Source organism: Lissotriton helveticus, chromosome 6, assembly GCF_964261635.1.
Source record: "Lissotriton helveticus chromosome 6, aLisHel1.1, whole genome shotgun sequence".
NCBI lineage: Eukaryota > Metazoa > Chordata > Amphibia > Caudata > Salamandridae > Lissotriton > Lissotriton helveticus.
Window position 1 is genome coordinate 1,822,505,752 of NC_136067.1, and position 19,217 is coordinate 1,822,524,968.

General features: G+C 41.8%; 1 protein-coding gene across 2 annotated transcripts in view; it reads right to left on the reverse strand.

The window, feature by feature from the left end:
- Positions 1–19,217, reverse strand: part of UBR2 (ubiquitin protein ligase E3 component n-recognin 2) — a 1,610,484-nt gene that overhangs the window by 1,104,864 nt on the left and 486,403 nt on the right. For both annotated transcript variants that reach the window (XM_078649714.1, XM_078649715.1), the window contains exon 18: positions 9,010–9,075. In XM_078649714.1, coding sequence (XP_078505840.1) covers positions 9,010–9,075 — 66 coding nt within the window. The remainder of the gene's footprint in view (positions 1–9,009; positions 9,076–19,217) is intronic.

Sequence of the window (19,217 nt, forward strand, 5' to 3'; positions counted from 1 at the left end):
GACTCGTGGAACTGTTAGTTCTTCGCTTTTTCAAAAAGGTTAAAGATGATGGGTTTTTATTAAAAAAAGGCTGCTGTTAATAAAGCAAAGAGAGTTAAAAGCATAATCATCGCCTCTGATCCTGACATAGACTTACAGCCAAACCCATACACATTTAGGGAAGAAGAACAGTGACTGGGGTCCTGATTAGCATGATCCCAGCTAGACTAGTCACGCTGGGACACTTCCGAGTATCCGTGCACGCTATAAATGTTGGATAACATAACTAGTCAAAAAACACACACTGATACCAGCAAAAAGTACATTTTTCCAGGTCTCGTTCTAATCTTCAAAAGGTGTTGGTATGGAATGTTTTTCTTGGTGCCATGGAAACCTGGGCATAAAACTGTAAATGTACTATTTTCACATCTCAGTGAGAAGCTGCACATTTAAAACGTACATGGATGCTAGTTTTATCTTTTTATTTCCACTGTAATATGTCCATTTTGACAGTGTGGTGTGTGGATAGCTAAGTGAGGTGGAGGCCCTGGGCATCAGAGAGTAAAAAACATACTACAGGATCTATGAATTCCCCAGCTGTAACAATAAATGACCATGGTAGTCAGTGTTTCTCAGCTCTACTACGGTGTAAATGGAATCGGGTGGTAACATATCCGATCTGCGTCCCCCTGAACAAGGAAAATACAGATGGTGAGTTGCCAGCACAGCACTTCACACCCTGTACCAGAAAACTGGGCTCCATACCAATGGCATTTACATTTCATCTACTGACATAAAACAGACCTTGGCAGAATTGGCATTTCCGGGTGGTTCCAAGAGGGGCAGATCAGATGATAACACACTTGTTTTTTCTGCCTAATTAAAACTGAAATGCACAGTGTGTAGAAGCCACAGCGGGGTAAAGCATACTGTGAAGAATTAGTTCTCATCCAACTCACATTTTTTCACTTGCCAAACTTTTAGTAATCAGGTGTAATTAAGGTCTCTCCAGAGAGGGTAGCACCTCTGCTCTGCCCTCCAGGGAAATTCAAATGCAGTTGGTAGAAATCAGAGAGAAGCACGTTTTGCACCAAACAGCCTAGCAACCGACCCTTATTTACATTTTTTAGCTTGACAATAAAAGAATCCTGGTATCCAGTGGTCTTTCAAGGCCTACCGAGAGGTTGAATGGGGGTGAGTGTTGGTGGCAGGGGTCTTCCCCCTGTTCCGCTCCACCAAGGAAACCTAAATGTGGAGGGTGCAAAGAGGCCAGGGAGAGGCACATTTTTTGCCAGGAAGCCCAGTCCCTATTCAATTACTATTTTGTCGACTCACAAAAAAAATTAAACCTGTAGTCCAATGGGAATTTCAAGACCTCTGAGAGGGGCAATATGGGGGGTGCACTGAGAAATAGATGTTGGGTAGAGGCCATTAGGCACCCACTGTTTAAATTGTTTAATTTTACAAATAATATTCAAACATGGATTTGGCAAATACCAGTAACGACCCCACATATTTTATTTTTAATACATATGTACCAAATGGATATTTCCGTCCACTTTGGGTTGGCTAGTGGTAAATCCCAAAGATCTCTGGTTGTCTAGAGGTGGATTAACAGTAAAGCAGAAACAGCCACATTACACACTGCTGAGGACAATTGCTTGACATACAGATGAAGATGCCCCCTGGATATTGCTGGACCTTTAAGCCACCATAAAAACATAAAACATCCCACTATCCGCAACACCCACAAGCCTTGAATGGGATTTACCGGCAATGTCATTCATTGGTTCTCCTGACATATGCCGCCAACACCAGTTTTCTTACTTGGGCATCGCCACATCCTTGAAGATCCCCAACACCTGCAGCCTTCCTCAACTCTCCACCTTGCCTCCTGCCATTTTCACCCTCTACATGGAAACACTTGCGACTCTACTCACTCATAAGAACATCAAACTTCAGTATGACGATAATACACAACTCTACTTGAAGCCTCCTCTGCACCCAGCTAATATCCAGCACAATCACCATAAAGAAAGCAACACTGATGCTTAATGTCACCAACAGCTTGGCTCATGTCTTTGCAGGATGATGGCAACATACTTTGCCTGTATTGGCTCAAAAACAGAGCTATGGTGCTATGCAAGCAGAGGATATTGTGACATCATCTTATCTGCGAGTAACCTTAGGAATGTAGTGTAGTTCCTATATTCACAATAGGCTCTGCGCATTGGAATAATATATCCTGTAGTTTAGACGTAGGACTGAGGTCGACTAGGTCTCTACCGAATATATTAAACTTAATTGTGAGTGCCAGCTAGCGCAGAGGTCACTAGAAACTTTCTCGAATTCACAAGAAGGGATTAGTTTCTGACAACCGCATAAACATGACAACTTTGTTTCCCAAGAATAAGAAATCAATCTCTAGAGTCGCGGAAACAATAGATAGCTATTTTACTCAGTCAATCGTGCATGCTTCGTTTCACCAGAGGTGCTGAGAAATAGAGAGAAGGGCGTTTTCAATAAAAAGTATTTATTGAACAGTCTTCTTTCTCAAGCATAAGAAATGTACTGCTACAATCATAATACTGGTTATAAAGTACAATGCATATAATACGAAAAGTATTATAAAGTAGTAGGAGGTCTTGTATCTCTCTCTCAGGACTCGATTTCCCAGCAACCTGCAAGGGAAGCCTGGAAACACTGGAGCTGGATTTCTTGGCAGGAGAAAAGACAGCGTCTCTCAGTGCGTCAGCTGGAGGGTCGGCTTCCTTCGGCACTTGCTACTGCAGGGCACGTCGGGCAAGTAGATAGTCGAACTGCTCCAAACCACCGTGTGCTTGTCTGGGCAAATGTAGACATGTTTATACCTTGAAGGTGCCGAGTTTGATGTATGATTGGACATAATAACGTCATCAAAGACTCAGTTCTTTGAAAACTCCATGATTTCCTAGATAAATTAGTGTTCAGGCAAGGGGAAGTCCCTAGCTGCTGAAGGTGGGTTTTTCTAAGAAATCGTTGTTGATTCTCGGAACTTAGTGGAAGTAGCCATGCCGTATTTGGGCTGCAAAGGCTCAGTCTAAATATGGTAATGATTTCTATGCCTATATAAGGATCGGGTAATTTATACCTATATATGGGCATGAATCGGGATAATTACACTAGGGTCCTAGATTCCTACACAACACCCACTCCACGATATTAAGTTCAATAAAACTAAATGTATAAGCACTGAACATATCTAAGGCAAGTGTTTACAATCCCACCCAAAATACAAATTGCATTTGAAAGGTTTGTTCACATGAAATCAGTATAAACTGTATAAAAACTAGGTCTCAACTGAAATGAAGCATAGTATGAGAGCATACATTCTAACATTTATGAAAGACGAAATTACATTCATGAAATGTCTCTTTAAGGTCTCTTTAAGGTACAGAAAAAAATCGAGACCATCCCATAGCATAATATTTAAACTGTTTTGTTTTTTAAGACAAGGCCAAATATTATCATTAGCAACGTTTCAAAAGAAATCTTGTTTTCTAAGAATAGTTCTACTTTAAGCAGATTACTCTGTGCCAACAAGTTCTATTTTGGAAAAAGTTCAAATTTGTTAGACGGTTTGTTTTGAAAAAACGAAGGCCGAATTTCAGAGTTCAGGGAACGCTGTGTGAATAAGTCAAAAGTTATTCTCGGTGTCAGTAGAAAACATCAGATCGTCTAGGCTGGCAAAAAAAAAGTCTACCATAGTAGGCGAAAGTGGAACCACTTCAGTTAGCAGGTCAAATGTGCATAGATGAGGATCATCGCCGTCAGCGATTGATGCATTGGCAATGTCCGCAGGAGGTGGTACCTGTGTGCCTGTAGTAGCACGTATCTCACCCTCAGCTAGACTTGGCGGTGAGACCTCAATGAATGCAGTCATCAGAATGGGCAGCCGTTGGGGGCAACACGATGCATGAGTCGTTACCGGACCTAGCAAAGCTAGGTCCGGTAACGACTTATTGCATTATTGCGTGTTTCTAACTGTGTTTTTGGTAACATGTCTGTTTGCACTGAACGCAAAATTTCTGTATGGTTTTGAGTCCAATTCGTTGGTTTGAAATCAGGTGTGATTAGTTTGTAGAGAGGTTTAACCCTTTCGGCGTAATTTAGAACATAAGTTCTTCCGAAATTCAGGAAACCTAGAATTGATTGTAAGTTTCTCAGCGTTTTTGGAGGTTGTAGCAGCGCACATTTCTCTAGAAAGTTGGCTGCCAGGCTTTTGCCTTTACTTGATAACTCATAGTCTAAGAATAGGACATTGAGGTTGGCAATTCATCATTTCTTGAAATTGAATTTATACCCTTCAGAAACAAACCCAAGTATTATGGTGTTCACTCTTTTCAAATGCACGTCCAAATCATCATCTGTAAGATAGATGTCATCGACATAGGATAAGGCCTCATCATCGTACATTTGTAGTAGCTGTTACTCTGGCAGAAAATAACCCCGAACTATTCTTGAATCCCTGGGGGAGACGGCAAAATTGTCGCTGTGTCCCCATGATTGAGAAAGCGGTCAAGTGCCTGCTTTCAGGTGCAATGTTTTGACTGAAAAACCCATTTGAAATATCTAATGTGGTTTTATATTTTTTACGCACGATGTTATTCATCAGTGCTGCACTATGTGCGTTTTGTACTGCAAAAGTTTTGCAACAAGAGTTTAAGTGTCTGTAGTCCAAAACTAGACAATATGTATTGTCTGGTTTGGAGACAGGAAACAAAGGATTGTTCATTGATGAGGTGCATGTTTCAATCACCCCTTGGTATTCAAGTTGATTTAAAATCTCCCTGACTTGTTTTTTAGCTTCCTGTTTTACAGGATATTGCCTTTGCATTGTTGGTTGATTTTTTAACTGGATTTTATGGTGAGGAGAATCCTCATCCCATCATACTTGATTTTTATATAATGCTGGAGCCTGAGCTACTGCCCATTTCCTGGCATATGTGTATTTTTTATGAATTGGAATGTGATTTGAGAAGGCTGGCATAATTATCTCTTATCCATGTGGGCACTCCCTGACGAATTCAGGTGGTCAGTCTTTTTCAGCTTGAAGAATGTAATAACCCTTGGAAAGCTTATCCCAAAAGAGAGCTTTTATTTTCCTAGTTATGTCCCCCTCCATCCGGAGTGTTACTTCATGCAACTTGTGGGGTACACTAACTCTGGTGTCGGCAGTTTCAACTTGAATGCATTCATTCAAGTCCACTGTCTCCAGATGATCCTTCAGGATCTTGCGAACTCTGGTTACTTCTGCTGCGCTGTCTAGCATTGTCTGGGCCCACTCCCCGTTCTTGAGTTGTGTCCGCAAGATCCTCTGCATGTCTGATCTTTAGACTTGCTACCTTCTTCTTGGTGAATTGAGTTTTCTTATTTTTTGGAACACGCTGTTCGTCTTTGGACTTAACGCGTTCTTCTTTTTGTTCTGATCGTCCTCTTCTTTCTGATTTCTGCGAGGAAGTCTGAAAGGTACGAGAGGAACGTGTATCAGTATCTTGATATCTATCAGGTTTTCTTAAGTTATCCCTATTTCTGAGGTTGTAACTCTTTTCAGAGGGCTCCCGTTGGGGAGATCTACCTTCCCGTTGGGGAGATCTTCCTCTGGACTGGGAATGCTTCTCTTTAGGAAGTGTTTGTTTAGTGTTTTCCCACTTCTTTTTAGGAGTAGTGAGATTATTTTTAATAAAAACTTTTTCAGGATTTTCTGTTAGTTGTGGTTTTAATGGTTTTCCACCCGAACTATCTCTACCTAGTTCTTCATAGGATTTTTCAATAATTCTGGCAAGTTCATATGGTTGCTCAGTAATATCGGTTTCTTTTAGCTTCTGGCGGATTGTCACTGATGCTGCTTCTCCTTTAATGTTGGCTAATAATATAGGCGAGACCTGTTTGAATTCTTTTACGAATTTCATACCAAGATTTAAGGCAGGTTCTGGTCCGTATTCATTTTGAATCTGTCTTAGGACATCTGGTATTACCGCCATGGACGGAACACCATGTGTTTTTGTGTAGATTGAAGCAAAGACTGTGCCCCAAGTGTCTCAGTCCTCCACATGTGGTGCTATCCCAATTGGTAAACAGATTGTCAGAATTTTGTGTTTCTGATGAGGTGTAATATCAGGGAATACTGCCTCAATTTGAGTAATTTTTTGAGCTAACCAGAACGGAATTTGTTCTCCTTTTGCTGGTAATTTACCTATGACTGATTGTATAGTCTGTGGTGTGATTTTGTTTGTGTTCCCCTGGTGAGGGGTGTGCTGTGGAATTCTTACAGCAAGTTAGACTGTTAAGGTCCGCATGACATATTGAACCAATTGTCTATGTATTTTAATTAATTGTTTTAGTTGTACTAACAGTTCTGGATCTATCATGTTTTCAATGTCAGGATGTGGTGTATAGTTGGCTAGTACCGGCCATGTTGCTCCTGGTCTTCCTAGTGGACTGAGCCGGATTATGTGATTTTGATGTTGTAGGGCGCCTTTAAACCATAGCTGATGCTCTTGGTAAGTTAATGGAATTTCAATGTCCTCGTAAGAAAGGTATTCCGTTGGAGGTTCTTCTACTTTGTAGTAGTAAAACTGGTGTGTTCCTGCATCTGCTGGAGGAAACTGAATCCATGAATAGAATACTTCTGTCTGCCGATATTCATGTGCCTCTATAACAAAGATTACTTTACCACCTCTCGATGATACTCCATTGTTTATGAGTTTGTAAGTTATAGTTTTTCTTACATTTACCGGGATGATTTTAACATCTGGGTCATTCTGTAGGAGATTTCTGTCATCTAAAACTGCTTGAGCTGCAGCTGCAGCTAATTCTTCGTTACTATTCATTATTTTGTTGACTGAAGAGTTTGCAGAACAAGTTTCAAGGAAACAAAGATTAGGTGCACAATATTTTGGAACACTGTATCCTTCAACGTTAAACAAACCAAAAATGAATACATAGGATTGTTCCTCCGACTCAGTTTTGGCGGATATTATCCTTTTTACCCACTCCAGATGTCTTTTGGAGTTTTTACGGGAAAAAGGGGTCTGTGTGAAAAGCACGACTGAGTTACTCTAGTATCTAGCGTTAAATTATCGCCTTACCAAACGTTGGGCGCCATGTAGTGTAGTTCCTATATTCCCAATAGGCTCTGCGCATTGGAATAATATATCCTGTAGTTTAGACGTAGGACTAAGGTCGACTAGGTCTCTACCGAATATATTAAACTTAATTGTGAGTGCCAGCTAGCTCAGAGGTCACTAGAAACTTTCTCGAATTCACAAGAAGGGATTAGTTTCTGACAACCGCATAAACATGAAACTTTGTTTCCCAAGAATAAGAAATCAATCTCTAGAGTCGCGGAAACAATAGATAGCTAATTTACTCAGTCAATCGTGCATGCTTCGTTTCACCAGAGGTGCAGAGAAATAGAGAGACGGGCGTTTTCAATAAAAAAGTATTTATTGAACAGTCTTCTTTCTCAAGCATAAGAAATGTACTGCTACAATCATAATACTGGTTATAAAGTACAATGCATATAATACGAAAAGTATTATAAAGTAGTACTGTAAAAGCATGGTATGATTTCTACGCCATATAAAATAACATATAATACATAAAATACATATAGTGATAATAAATGACTAAAAGTACTCAACTGGTGCTTCTAAAATACGCCTACCCCGGTGTACCTAACCTAAGTCTAGTACAAGGGAAGAAGCAAGTGAGGTGTAGCTTAAGTTTTAGTATTCTTTGCCAAGAATCTATTCCAAGAATTCTCCAAGGGTCTAATTTATTTTTTTTATTTTTATTTTACAGATTTGTAGAGCGCATGGCTGCCCGTGAGCGTCCCAGCGCTAGTGATAGAAATGACAGCAATGAGGGAGAGAAGTATTATGGGAACAGCCAGGTCTTGAGTGCCTTATGAAATTAAACTAATCCGCTCCGTACCTTGGTTTTAGAATGAAGGAGGTCTTGTATCTCTACCTCAGGACTCGATTTCCCAGCAACCCGCAAGGGTAGCAACACTGGAGCTGGATTTCTCGGCAGAAGAAAAGACAGCGTCTCTCAGTGCGTCAGCTGGAGGGTCGGCTTCCTTCGGCACTTGCTGCTGCAGGGCGCGTCATGTAAGTAGATAGTCGAACTACTCCAAACCACCGCGTGCTTGTCTGGGCAAATGTAGGCATATTTATACCTTGAAGGTGCCGAGTTTGATGCATGACTGGACATAACGTCTCAGAGTCAAGACTCAGTTCTTTGAAAACTCCATGATTTCCTAGATAAATTAATATTCAGGCAAGGGGAAGTCCCAATATGCTGAAGGCGGGTTTTTCTAAGAAATCGTTGTTGATTCTCAGAACTTAGTGGAAGTAGCCATGCCGTATTTGGGCTGCATAGGCTCAGTCTAAATATGGTAATGATTTCTATGCCTATATAAGGATCGGGTAATTTATACCTATATATGGGCATGAATCGGGAAAATTACACTAGGGTCCTAGATTCCTACACAACAGGAACAAGTCCCATCCTTGCAGGAAAAAGTAAACTTGGCTTCAATATGTCACACCGCTATAACACTTGTTCTCAAACAGATGCCCTGTGTGGATTCAACCCAGCGATATACTTTGTTTTCCTTTCCACAATAGCTACCATGAGCAGTGCTGCTCATAATTCAAACCACTGCCTGTTGTACCTTCTCCAATATTTTATAGCTATTAGCAGGTTAGATGTATTACTGTTCTCTGAAAGGGATGTGCTTGGTGCTACTGAAAATGATGCAATGAATATATCAGAGACTTATAGGGTAAAATAAATCCAACAATACGAGTGTAGAAGCAGTCTGAAATCACTTTATGAAAGCAAATGGCTACATTCATATATCGTATTTTTAGCTACTATGAACAGTAATGTATCTAAATGAATTTGTCTTTGATGCAGCAACTGAAGGCAAATAGATTTCAGAGAAAAAATATACACAGACATGAATGTAATGAATAGTTTTACCTGGAGCATCAGTATATCTTTGTCAAACATCTCCTCTCGGCATTTCACATTATGATAATAATATATCTAGAAAAAAGCAAAAATAGAGTAGGTTACCTGAAAATAAAGGAAAAAAACCTTAAGGAGCACAAGGGTTGTACCATCAGTAATACTTTTCCTGTCAGTTAATATCTTCACAAAGATTACATATATGCAAGCACTACCAGCCAGAAGGCTAGATATTGACATTTCTGAAGCAATTTACTCCTGAGGACCTTGCTAGTGGAGGCCCTCCATCAACACAAGCATATCTAAAACCATCAGAACCGAAAGTGACCCATCAATGATTACTCTAGGAGGTTATCCTGTCCTCAATATAAGTGTTATCTAGGGGCACCCGTTTTTTTATACATGATACCCCATTCACACAAAATACTCATCTTAAAATACCAACATAGTAGCAATCTTAAGAGGTGAAGGGTCTGAGAGTCATTGATTTGTTGATTTCCTAAAAGATAAAGCGCTAAGCCATGATGTTCCCTGGAGATTATTTTTACGCTATCGCGTAGCACGACGTAATAAACAGATAAGACATCAACAATCTTCTGCATAATTACTGTTTTTCCCTTCTTTGCACCAGCATAACTCACAAAAGTGTTACCCATCCAGCATTATCACCACCCCCATGATGCACCAACCCAGCATTCATTCACCCTCTTCTGTGAATTCTCTAGGCTTAACAAAACATCCTCCACATTTAAAAAGGATGCAAATCTGCACTTCTAGAAATGTGCAAAAGACTCATCTGAGTCATGTTGCCGGTGGAGAGAGTTTGATGCGCTTTATTCTCTGGTAGAGATTCTATCTAGCTGTAGATTTCTCACCGCTTGAATATACCCCAAGCGCCAGACTAGGTCTGGAAACGTTTTAAGCAGTAGCTCTTCACACCAGTAGGTGGTGTTGTTGCGGTTCCATTTTAATGTCATTCCACTCCGGGAATGACGTGCAGAGCCTATATAGATGCCACTAATGAGCAGTAATTCAAGTTAGGATTAAGACTGTCCCCAGATGAAGAGCTCCACAAGCAAATTGATGTGACCAGTGTGCAGGTCTTATTAATGGATAGAGGCCAACCACAGAATGGGAGGATGCGATGGTCGCTGAGGAATCAGCGCCTAGATAGAATCTCTACCAGAAAGAAGGTTACCGGAGGCAAGTTACTTGTCCTTGAGATAGAGGCATCTTGTTGCTGGTTCCTCACCTTTTGAATGGATACCAATGTAATACATATTTGGAGGTGGGTCTGTGGATGAACTCAGACCAGAAAGTCCTGCAGGATTGAGCAGGTAAATTGCCCCTGTTGGCAAACCGGACTATCGAGACAATAGTGCTTTTTAGATCTCGCTTGAGCAGCGCATGCGCTGCTCGGAGAGACATTTAGTAAGTGAATTTTCAAAGTGTAACCTACATGGTTTAGCTGGCCTAAAGCTTGCGTGCCCGCCGATGTCGTGCACGAGCACAGCAGCTGCTCACACTCCCTCCTTTGTTGTCAGCTGTAATGAGGCTCCTCTGTTTGCACTCCCCCCTGCTGCTCACATTCCCCCCTCCCTTTATCTCCAGTCCTTCTTGTAACCTTTGCTTTCAATCACCCCTCCTTTCTCCCCCCGCCCTGTTTTCATCAGTTGCATTTGCTTGTACACTTTTTATTATGAAAACTCGCTGTTATTTATGTGGCTTTGCTCGCACTCCCTTTTCCCCTCTCCCCCAGGCCTTTTATGCATAGTTTGTTTTCTTTAGGCACCATCCCATGGCTTTTTAACACAATTGTTAGTATTGAGGCTCCTTTGCTCCTCGCATTCCCCCCTCCCTTCTCCACCAGCTTTTCTGCTACGCAGGAAACAGACAAGAGGCGCCACTGGGCCTGAAGGCAGACAGAGACATCCTGCTTGATTAATGGCTTTGCATTTGCACGTGATAATATTTTTTTTCTAAAATACTTTATTAGTCACACACAACGTAAAGGAGTTTTTGTATTATTTTGTGTACACTACATTTGTACAAAATTTACAGTTTACACACTACACTAGATGATTGTCTCTTTTCTCTCTCGAATTTTCGCAGTACTTATATAACTTTCCATTATGTACTTTGAATGCACATTAAAATTGCTCTCACACCTTTGTTTAATTTACTAGCAAAAATCATGATTTTACTCCCTTTCTCCTTCTTGGTCTCTTTGTCTCACACTCTACACTTTTTTATATGTACATCTTTTATTTATAATGTTAAACACTCTCAGAAATAGCCTCTTTCCTTTAATTTGCACTCTTTATTTTCGTTACACACTTTCACACTTTATCTTTGGCACACATCATCAGCCGTCAGTGCACGCTTTCACCAGGCATACACACCACCAGCTGTCAGTGCACGTTTCCACCAGACATTTCACCAGGCATACACACCACCAGCCATCAGTGCAATGCTTACAGCAGGCACACACACCACTAGCCCTCAGTGCACACTTTCACCAGGCACACACCAACAGCCGTCAGTGCACGCTTCCACCAGGCACACACACCACTAGCCGTCAGTGCACACTTTCACCAGGCACACACCATCAACCGTCAGTGCATGCTTCCACCAGGCATACACACCAGCAGACATCAGTGCACGATTCCAACAGGCACACACACCACAAGTCATTAGTGCACGCTTCCACCAGGCACACCTACCACTAGCCATTAGTGCACCCTTCCACCAGACACACACACCACCAGCCAGCACCACCAGTCAGTGCACGCTTCCACCATGCACACACACCACTAGCCATGAGTGCACGCTTCCACCAGGCACACACACCACTAGCCATCAGTGCACACTTTCACTAGGCACACACCATCAACCGTCAGTGCACGCGTCCACCAGGCATACACACCACCAGACATCAGTGCACGATTCCAACAGGCACACACACCACAAGTCATTAGTGCACGCTTCCAACAGGCACACACACCACTAGCCATTAGTGCACCCTTCCACCAGACACACACACCACCAGCCAGTACCACCAGTCAGTGCACGCTTCCACCATGCACACACACCACTAGCCATGAGTGCACGCTTCCACCAGGCACACACCACCAGCCGTCAGTGCACGCTTTCACCAGGCACACACACCAATAGCTGTCAGTGCACGTTTTAAAAGGCACACTCCACCAGCCATTAGTGCACGCTTTCACCAGGCATACACACCACCAGCCATAATTGCACGCTTCCACCAGGCACACACACCACCAGTTGTCAGTGCACGCTTCAACCAGGCACACACCACCAGCCGTCAGTGCACACTTTCACCAGGCACCCACACACCACCAGCCGTCAGTGCATGCTTTCACCAGGCACACACACCACCAGCCATCAGTGCACACTTCAACCAGGCGCACACACCACCAGCCATCAGTGCACAATTTCTACAGGCACACACACCACCACAGCCATCAGTACACACATCAATTGTTAATGCATCCACAATTAACTATTGTAGCAATCGCAATATGGCGCACTTTACTTTTAGAGATGTATGGCCTGGTCCCTGATGGTAACCAGGACTCTAACGCGCACAACAATGAATTTAAATTCTCCAGTAATGCATTTTAAATACAATTTTATCAGAAGTTGCAAAAAATCATCAGTTGCAAAAAATCAAAGTTTCATATTCTTAACATGTGGGAACTTATTCACAGAGTGAACAATTTCTACATCATATCAATACAAGTTCAAATCATAGTACAAAACAATATATTAAAAAACCCAATGCATTTCGGGGCTGAAGCCCCTTCGTCAGGGGTCTGTTAAGAAACAAAAGAAAGAAAGAGAGGAAACTCAGTTACTGATGGTGCCATAGAAGTGAATAAACTTTTTGTGGCTTATGATTTGAATGATTCTTACCGTGATTCAGAAAGTGAACTCAATATATCCTATATTGATGAAATTAATTCCTTGACAACAGTTAATCTAAACAAAAGGGATTGTGAAACATTCATTAAGGAATCTATATTATGGATTTCATTCGTTTTTTTGGAAAAAACTGTTTCAAGTTAGTTTACCTGAGCCGTGCTTGAGTATTAATTATCTGCATAAGAAACATTATTTTTATGATCATTGGTAAGGGGTCGAGATAAGTATTACCGAAAAGTGTTTGTTTTAACACAAAAGCTTAATTTGCTCACCTTCGAGTGTGTAGAACCAAAAAGGTGAAATATCCTATGAAAATGAAAACAAAATATATGCATATTCAAGTAAAGCTTCGTGGTGTTATCAAGCTCTACATCGTAAGCTCTAGGGAGTTGAAAGAAAGATTTTTACCTGCGAGCCTCAGGGGAAGCTTAAATGGTCTCGCTATTTCTTTTAAACGCTCAGGCTGTGGAAAAAATAGACGCTATGAGTAACCTGTTTGCAGTTTTCAAACGGTGAAACGCACAACGGTGCTTACAAGAAGTCTTACCGATATTGTAAATGATCCCGTGCAGTGTATTGGATTCTCGAATATGCCGACCGGAACTAACCCTCTAGGTAGTTAGTCCTTCTTTTTTGTTTAGCCGCCGATGTCTAGTGCATGGCGATAGATGTAGGACTCGAGTGATTTTATTATATAGACGCCATTAGTAAAGGGTATTTTTAGGGGTGGCTATAGTGGATGTGGAGTTCTGGAAACACTCGAGGAATATTCAAAGGATCATAAAACGTATACATATTTGTAACCTGTTAGTCACACCATAATGCGACATTAAAATAATAAACAATAAAAAATAACTAACAATGATTATTACCACGAACTAAGGTAATCAAAAAGTCAAAAATAAATAACATGAGTATTTCTCCATATATATAAATTCCTGCCTATTTACAATCTAGAAATTGAAGTAAGATTGAACGCATGTTGCTAGAGCGCTTATGTGTATTCAGGAACTGTAAATTCGTGGTTGTGTCATGTGCATGTACGTATCACTGTGGGGTAGAAACCCATGAGGGTCTGATTGTGCTCAAAACGCTTGAGTTATCAGAATATTTAATGTTTTACAAAAAGCAAACCATTTCCAATTTATCATTTAACCCATTCGGGGTCAGTGTCTGCAGCTTGCGAATCCAGAAGGCTTCTCTCTGGAGTAGGATTCTAGCATTATCCATTCCTAGTCGCTGTGGAACAAGTTCAATAATTTGAAATCTCAATTGTGCTATTGTATGGCTCATTTGCATCCAATGTTGAGCTAGTGGTGAGGTGTGATTTTTATTGCGAATCCGACTTTTATGCTCTGAAAGGCGCAATTTAAGCTTCTTGTCCGTCTTGCCTACGTACAGTAGTCCACAAGGACATTTAATGGAGTATACTACATGTTCAGAATTGCAATTGGTGGTGTGTCTTAGTTGAATTTTTTCTCCTGTACGAGGGTGCAATAAAATGTTTCCTGGTATAACATTATTGCAATTTTTGCACTGTACTTTTAAACATATTCACCTAAAACGCAGCATGCCACCATTACTACAAAAATAAATATACTTTTTTTGGCCTACAATGTATAGACTTTTGTTGCAATTGGTGTAGCAATATTTAGCAATGCCAATAGCTCAAACGTAATTAATGCGAATCCTATTGCATTGCAAATGCTTGTTGAAAGTATGGAGGGATGCTCGAAAACCACCTGGCAAATGTCTAGGATAGGGACTGCGCATGCTAATGCAGTGGTAGCATCTTAGGCCCTGGTAGAATGAGCATGAAGTCTTTTCGGAGGTGCTTTTTAGCCAATTTGTAGGACTTCCTAATGCTGTGCTAGATCCAGTTGGAGGAGGTAAGACCCCGACAAAGAGCTGATCAATCACCAAGTGTTCTTTGATACGATCTATATAAAAGCTCAGCTCTCTTTTGGGGTCCAAGCAATGGAGTCTCTCCTCCTACTTAGTAGGGTAAGGTGGAGCACAAAACACAAGTAATGTGATGTTTTGACCGACTTAGAATGATGTCACAACTTTAGTCAAGAAGGCTATCCATGTCCACAAAAGCAGCTTGTCCAGAAAAAAAGTAGTGTGTGCCAGGTTGACACACACAGCTAACATTCAGATGTTATGGTGACAAGGAACATTATCTTGAGAGTGAAGAGCCACAAGGATCAGTTTTGAAGCGGCTTAAATGGAATGCACATCAGAAATCAGCAGACCAAGTTGTGATTCCACTGTGGTATGACAAGGGAGAGGAGTAAATAATGGTTGTAAGACTTTCAAAAAGAGCAAAACAAATTGAGACAAAGTTTACCGCAAAAAGGTACTCGAACTGTGCCCAATGCGAAACCTTGCCGGGTTAGTGAGAAAAACGCCAAAACAACAAATAACTATGCCTGAAGGGGGTTTATCTGCTGAGTTCCGCAGCCAGCCACAGACCTGTCACAACAACCGCTGTATACAGTACACAGAAACCTGCCTTCGCCCCCCTCCCCTGCCCCCCAGCCCTACCCTTTGGCTATTATATGAAGTAGCGGTAGAGGAAGCAAGACTGCTGTGATCTACAAAGGTACACTGGCTGCTGCCTGACTCAATGCACCATTTCAGACAGTGAAAGGGCTCTCTTCAAAATTTCCCTTTTTAGCAATGTCACTTTCTTGGGGCTCCTACTTTTATTGTCCCCCAAGCTCCTCCAAGGCCTTCAGGCATGTGCTGGCCAATTTTATTGCATCACTGGCAATCAACCTTGCCAACTTGAATATTATTTTGCATCTCGATCTTCATCTTGATGCTACTCACGACAGCGATATCAGCAATTTCATAGACGACCTGCCCGCTACGCAGCTAACCCAATAAGTAACCAGCACCACACACTCTGCTGGCCACCTCTTAGACCTAGTCTTTTCTAATCTCTGCTCCCGGCAGCCCATGATCCGTCTACCCATGGCCCGGACCAAACATTTCATGATTTCCTTATCCATCCGCTTACCTCACCAAGCACACACTTCGATCTCCGATCTGACCCTCAAAAACGTCCCTGACACAAGCTTGACATGCAAAAATGTGGTAATGTTATTCAGGCTAGCTGCCTCCAGTTGGCCCCCAATGCAGAGGCAGCTAACAAACACCCTACACTCGTAGCTCATCTCAGCCCTACATGTCTTCATTCCTCCCAGGCAGGTCTCAGTAAAGAGGAAGTATGCTTTCCATTGGTTCAACAAGACCACCATCTCTGCCAAAAAGCCCTATAATGCTCTAGAATGTTTCTGGAGGAAAACATACAATCCCTCACTAAAAATCCAATACAGATCAGCCATTAAAACATACCATAAACTGATCATGAAGTCTAGGGCAGAATATTGTGCTAATAAAACCATTATTGGCAACAATCCTGCTAAAGAAATCTTTAATTTAGAGAGCAGTCTTATGAAACCAGTGCTATCAGCAGACCCTACTGAAGCCTCCAGCACACACTGTGATAAATTAGCAGACTATTTCACTGGCAAGATAGAGGACATTTACTTGCACTTTCCCTCCGATGTTTCAGATGCTAGATCAGATCACACAGCACTGATACCGGACAGCAATCCTGAGGTCATGCTGAACTCACTGCACCCCGATGCCTTGCTTCACTACAAGCCCTCTGTAGACAAGTGAAATCTGGCTCGCCTCACAACCATAACAGACCTGATCGCTTCACCAAACTTCTGGACTTTCTCCTCCCTCCATGTTTAGAAGCTGTCAATCTCTGTCATCTGCCTCTGTGCCCGGTTCACGGAAACATACTAAAGTTATCTCCCTTCTGAAAAAAACGCCTCTCGATGCCTCAAAACCAGAAAACTTCCACCCCATCTCCCTTTTACCATTCCTAGCCAAGGTAACGGAGACACGTCAACAGCATCCTGACCAAGTTCCTGGAAGGAAATCAAATCACGTCTAGGATATGTCCCAAAATGGCTTTAGGCCTGCCCACAGCACGGAATCCGCACTTCTTGCAGTAACCGAGATACTTCGCAGTTCTCTGGTTGAATGCAGATCCTGATTTCTGATCCTGCTCGACTTGAGCACTGCATTTAAAATGGTGCCTCACAAACGTTTACTCCAGTGTTTACAAGGCATTGGCATATGCAGGTCTGCACTGTTCTGGTTTGCCTTTTTTCTACCCAAGCGTTCATTCCAGGCCATTTCACCACCTTATGGCTCCCAACCCAATGCTCTACATTATGGTGCCCCCAGAGCACTTCATTGAGCCCGACCTTATTCAATATAAATGTAAATGTACATGTATTTATATAGCGCAAATCACCGACACGGTATCTAAGAGCTTGCTTAGGGAACCCGTCCTGGTATTCCCCTGTGAGATACCCCGGCAGGGTATCCACAAGGTGAAAGCCAGGCATCCCGCCGCGAGGGGCCGTAGTGGAGATTTAGCAAGCTATTGCCCAGAGTCGCAGAGTGTGACCCCGTGAGTCGAGTAGGCACTGGAGCGAGAATTATCGAGTCCGTGGAATTTTTAGAGCCCGAGACCCGCCGAGGCGGGGAATCGAACCCTGGTCCACGGCCGATCTCAGCTTCCGGGTCTGCCGCCTCTAACCACTGAGCCACACTTCTCCACTAATATACATTCAACCACTGGCACAGTCATTCAGATAAGCTTTATTTGATTAATTAAAATCATACAAGACAAAGACAGCGATAACAAGATACAATAGTCAAAAAAGTATAAAACTTCATAAGTATTATATCCATATGACACAAACAATAATTACAAACTGGGCAGTCAAAAAATTCAAAACCAGTTCATGCAGCAATATATCATACAGATCAGGTTCCACATAGGGACAACAATATATCTATGACCCCGCCTCCATAGCGGGTGATATCTTTCTTGATCTCACTGCCCCCATTACAACACTTGCCATATTAAAGCTGACTATTGTGCATGACATTGACAACATCTGTAAGTATAGTAAAGCAGGTCTTGTTTGTACAAAGCCCATTCCTTTTAAACAGTGGATGTATATATTGTTGTCTAAGAAAGATATAATAACCGCAAAACATGACAAAATGTATAGTATCTTGAGTTGAAAAACTATTACAACTGGATGGGCCTAGGTTTGCTATTGTGTTTCTATCGTGATGTTCAGCTAATAACCAATGCCGGAGATTTAGCCTAAATCTAGTAAGAAGTAACCGATGGTAAGAGATGGTGACCACTACTAAATACGGCTCAGTTCTAGGGCGGGACTTATGTAAGACATAAGAAGAACTGTGGGTCTGCCTAGCTATCTAGCTTCTGTTCCAGCCTGCACCAAGGAAAGAAAATATCGCTTGACCCAGGTCAGCTCTTTCCTAGTCATTTTCTCAGGGGAACCATGTAATTTAGGGCGACCTAACTTTCCCACTGTAGTTCTAACATAATTGAGCCACTAGATGTTGTTACCCTTCTCCAAAGATAAACAATATTTGATGATTATTTGATTTAATTTTAGTTCCAGGTTAATCCAGATTCTAATCCACTTTAGAAGTGGACCCATGGCCAAAAGATCTGAGATACACCCGGCCCCTAGTTCCTCATGGGCAATAAAAGAGACTACAGATTGGGGAACCGCTAACAGTCTTTTCAAAAAATTATTCTCTACTGTCTTTAACTCTGGAAGCACCTTATATCACAATATATTGCATCCATAGCTAGCTAGAGAAATGCATTTAGACTGGTACTTTCAGGAGGTCTTGCACTAGTTTTGCCCCAAATCTACTTGAAAAGCCAAATACAGCCGCTGTGGATCTGGCCATTGTGTTCCTTTTGGTCTTCCTTAATAGGATCCAATTGCTCCTCATCAAAAAGTACACCAAGGTAAAAAAAGGAATTAACACATGTAATTTCGACACCTTCACCAAAGCATTTCTTCAGGTTTTTATTTTTGCTTTTATGACCGAGGACTATGGTGGGAGATTTTGTGTAATTCGTGCTTAGGTCTAAGAAATTCATAAAACCCACAAAATTACTGAGGCGATACTGTAACCATACCCCTGTTCTAGCTAGCAGCACAGCATCATTAGCATATAGCAATGCCCGTATTGGATATGATACTCTGATGGGGTTATCTCTTACAGCTGAACATAGAGTAGGACTCAGTTTATAGTTTATTAATATGTAATGTAGATAGACGTGAGGCTAGTATACAGCCTTGTTTAAACCACCTTTTAACTTCAATAGGCAAAGAGAGAGTCCC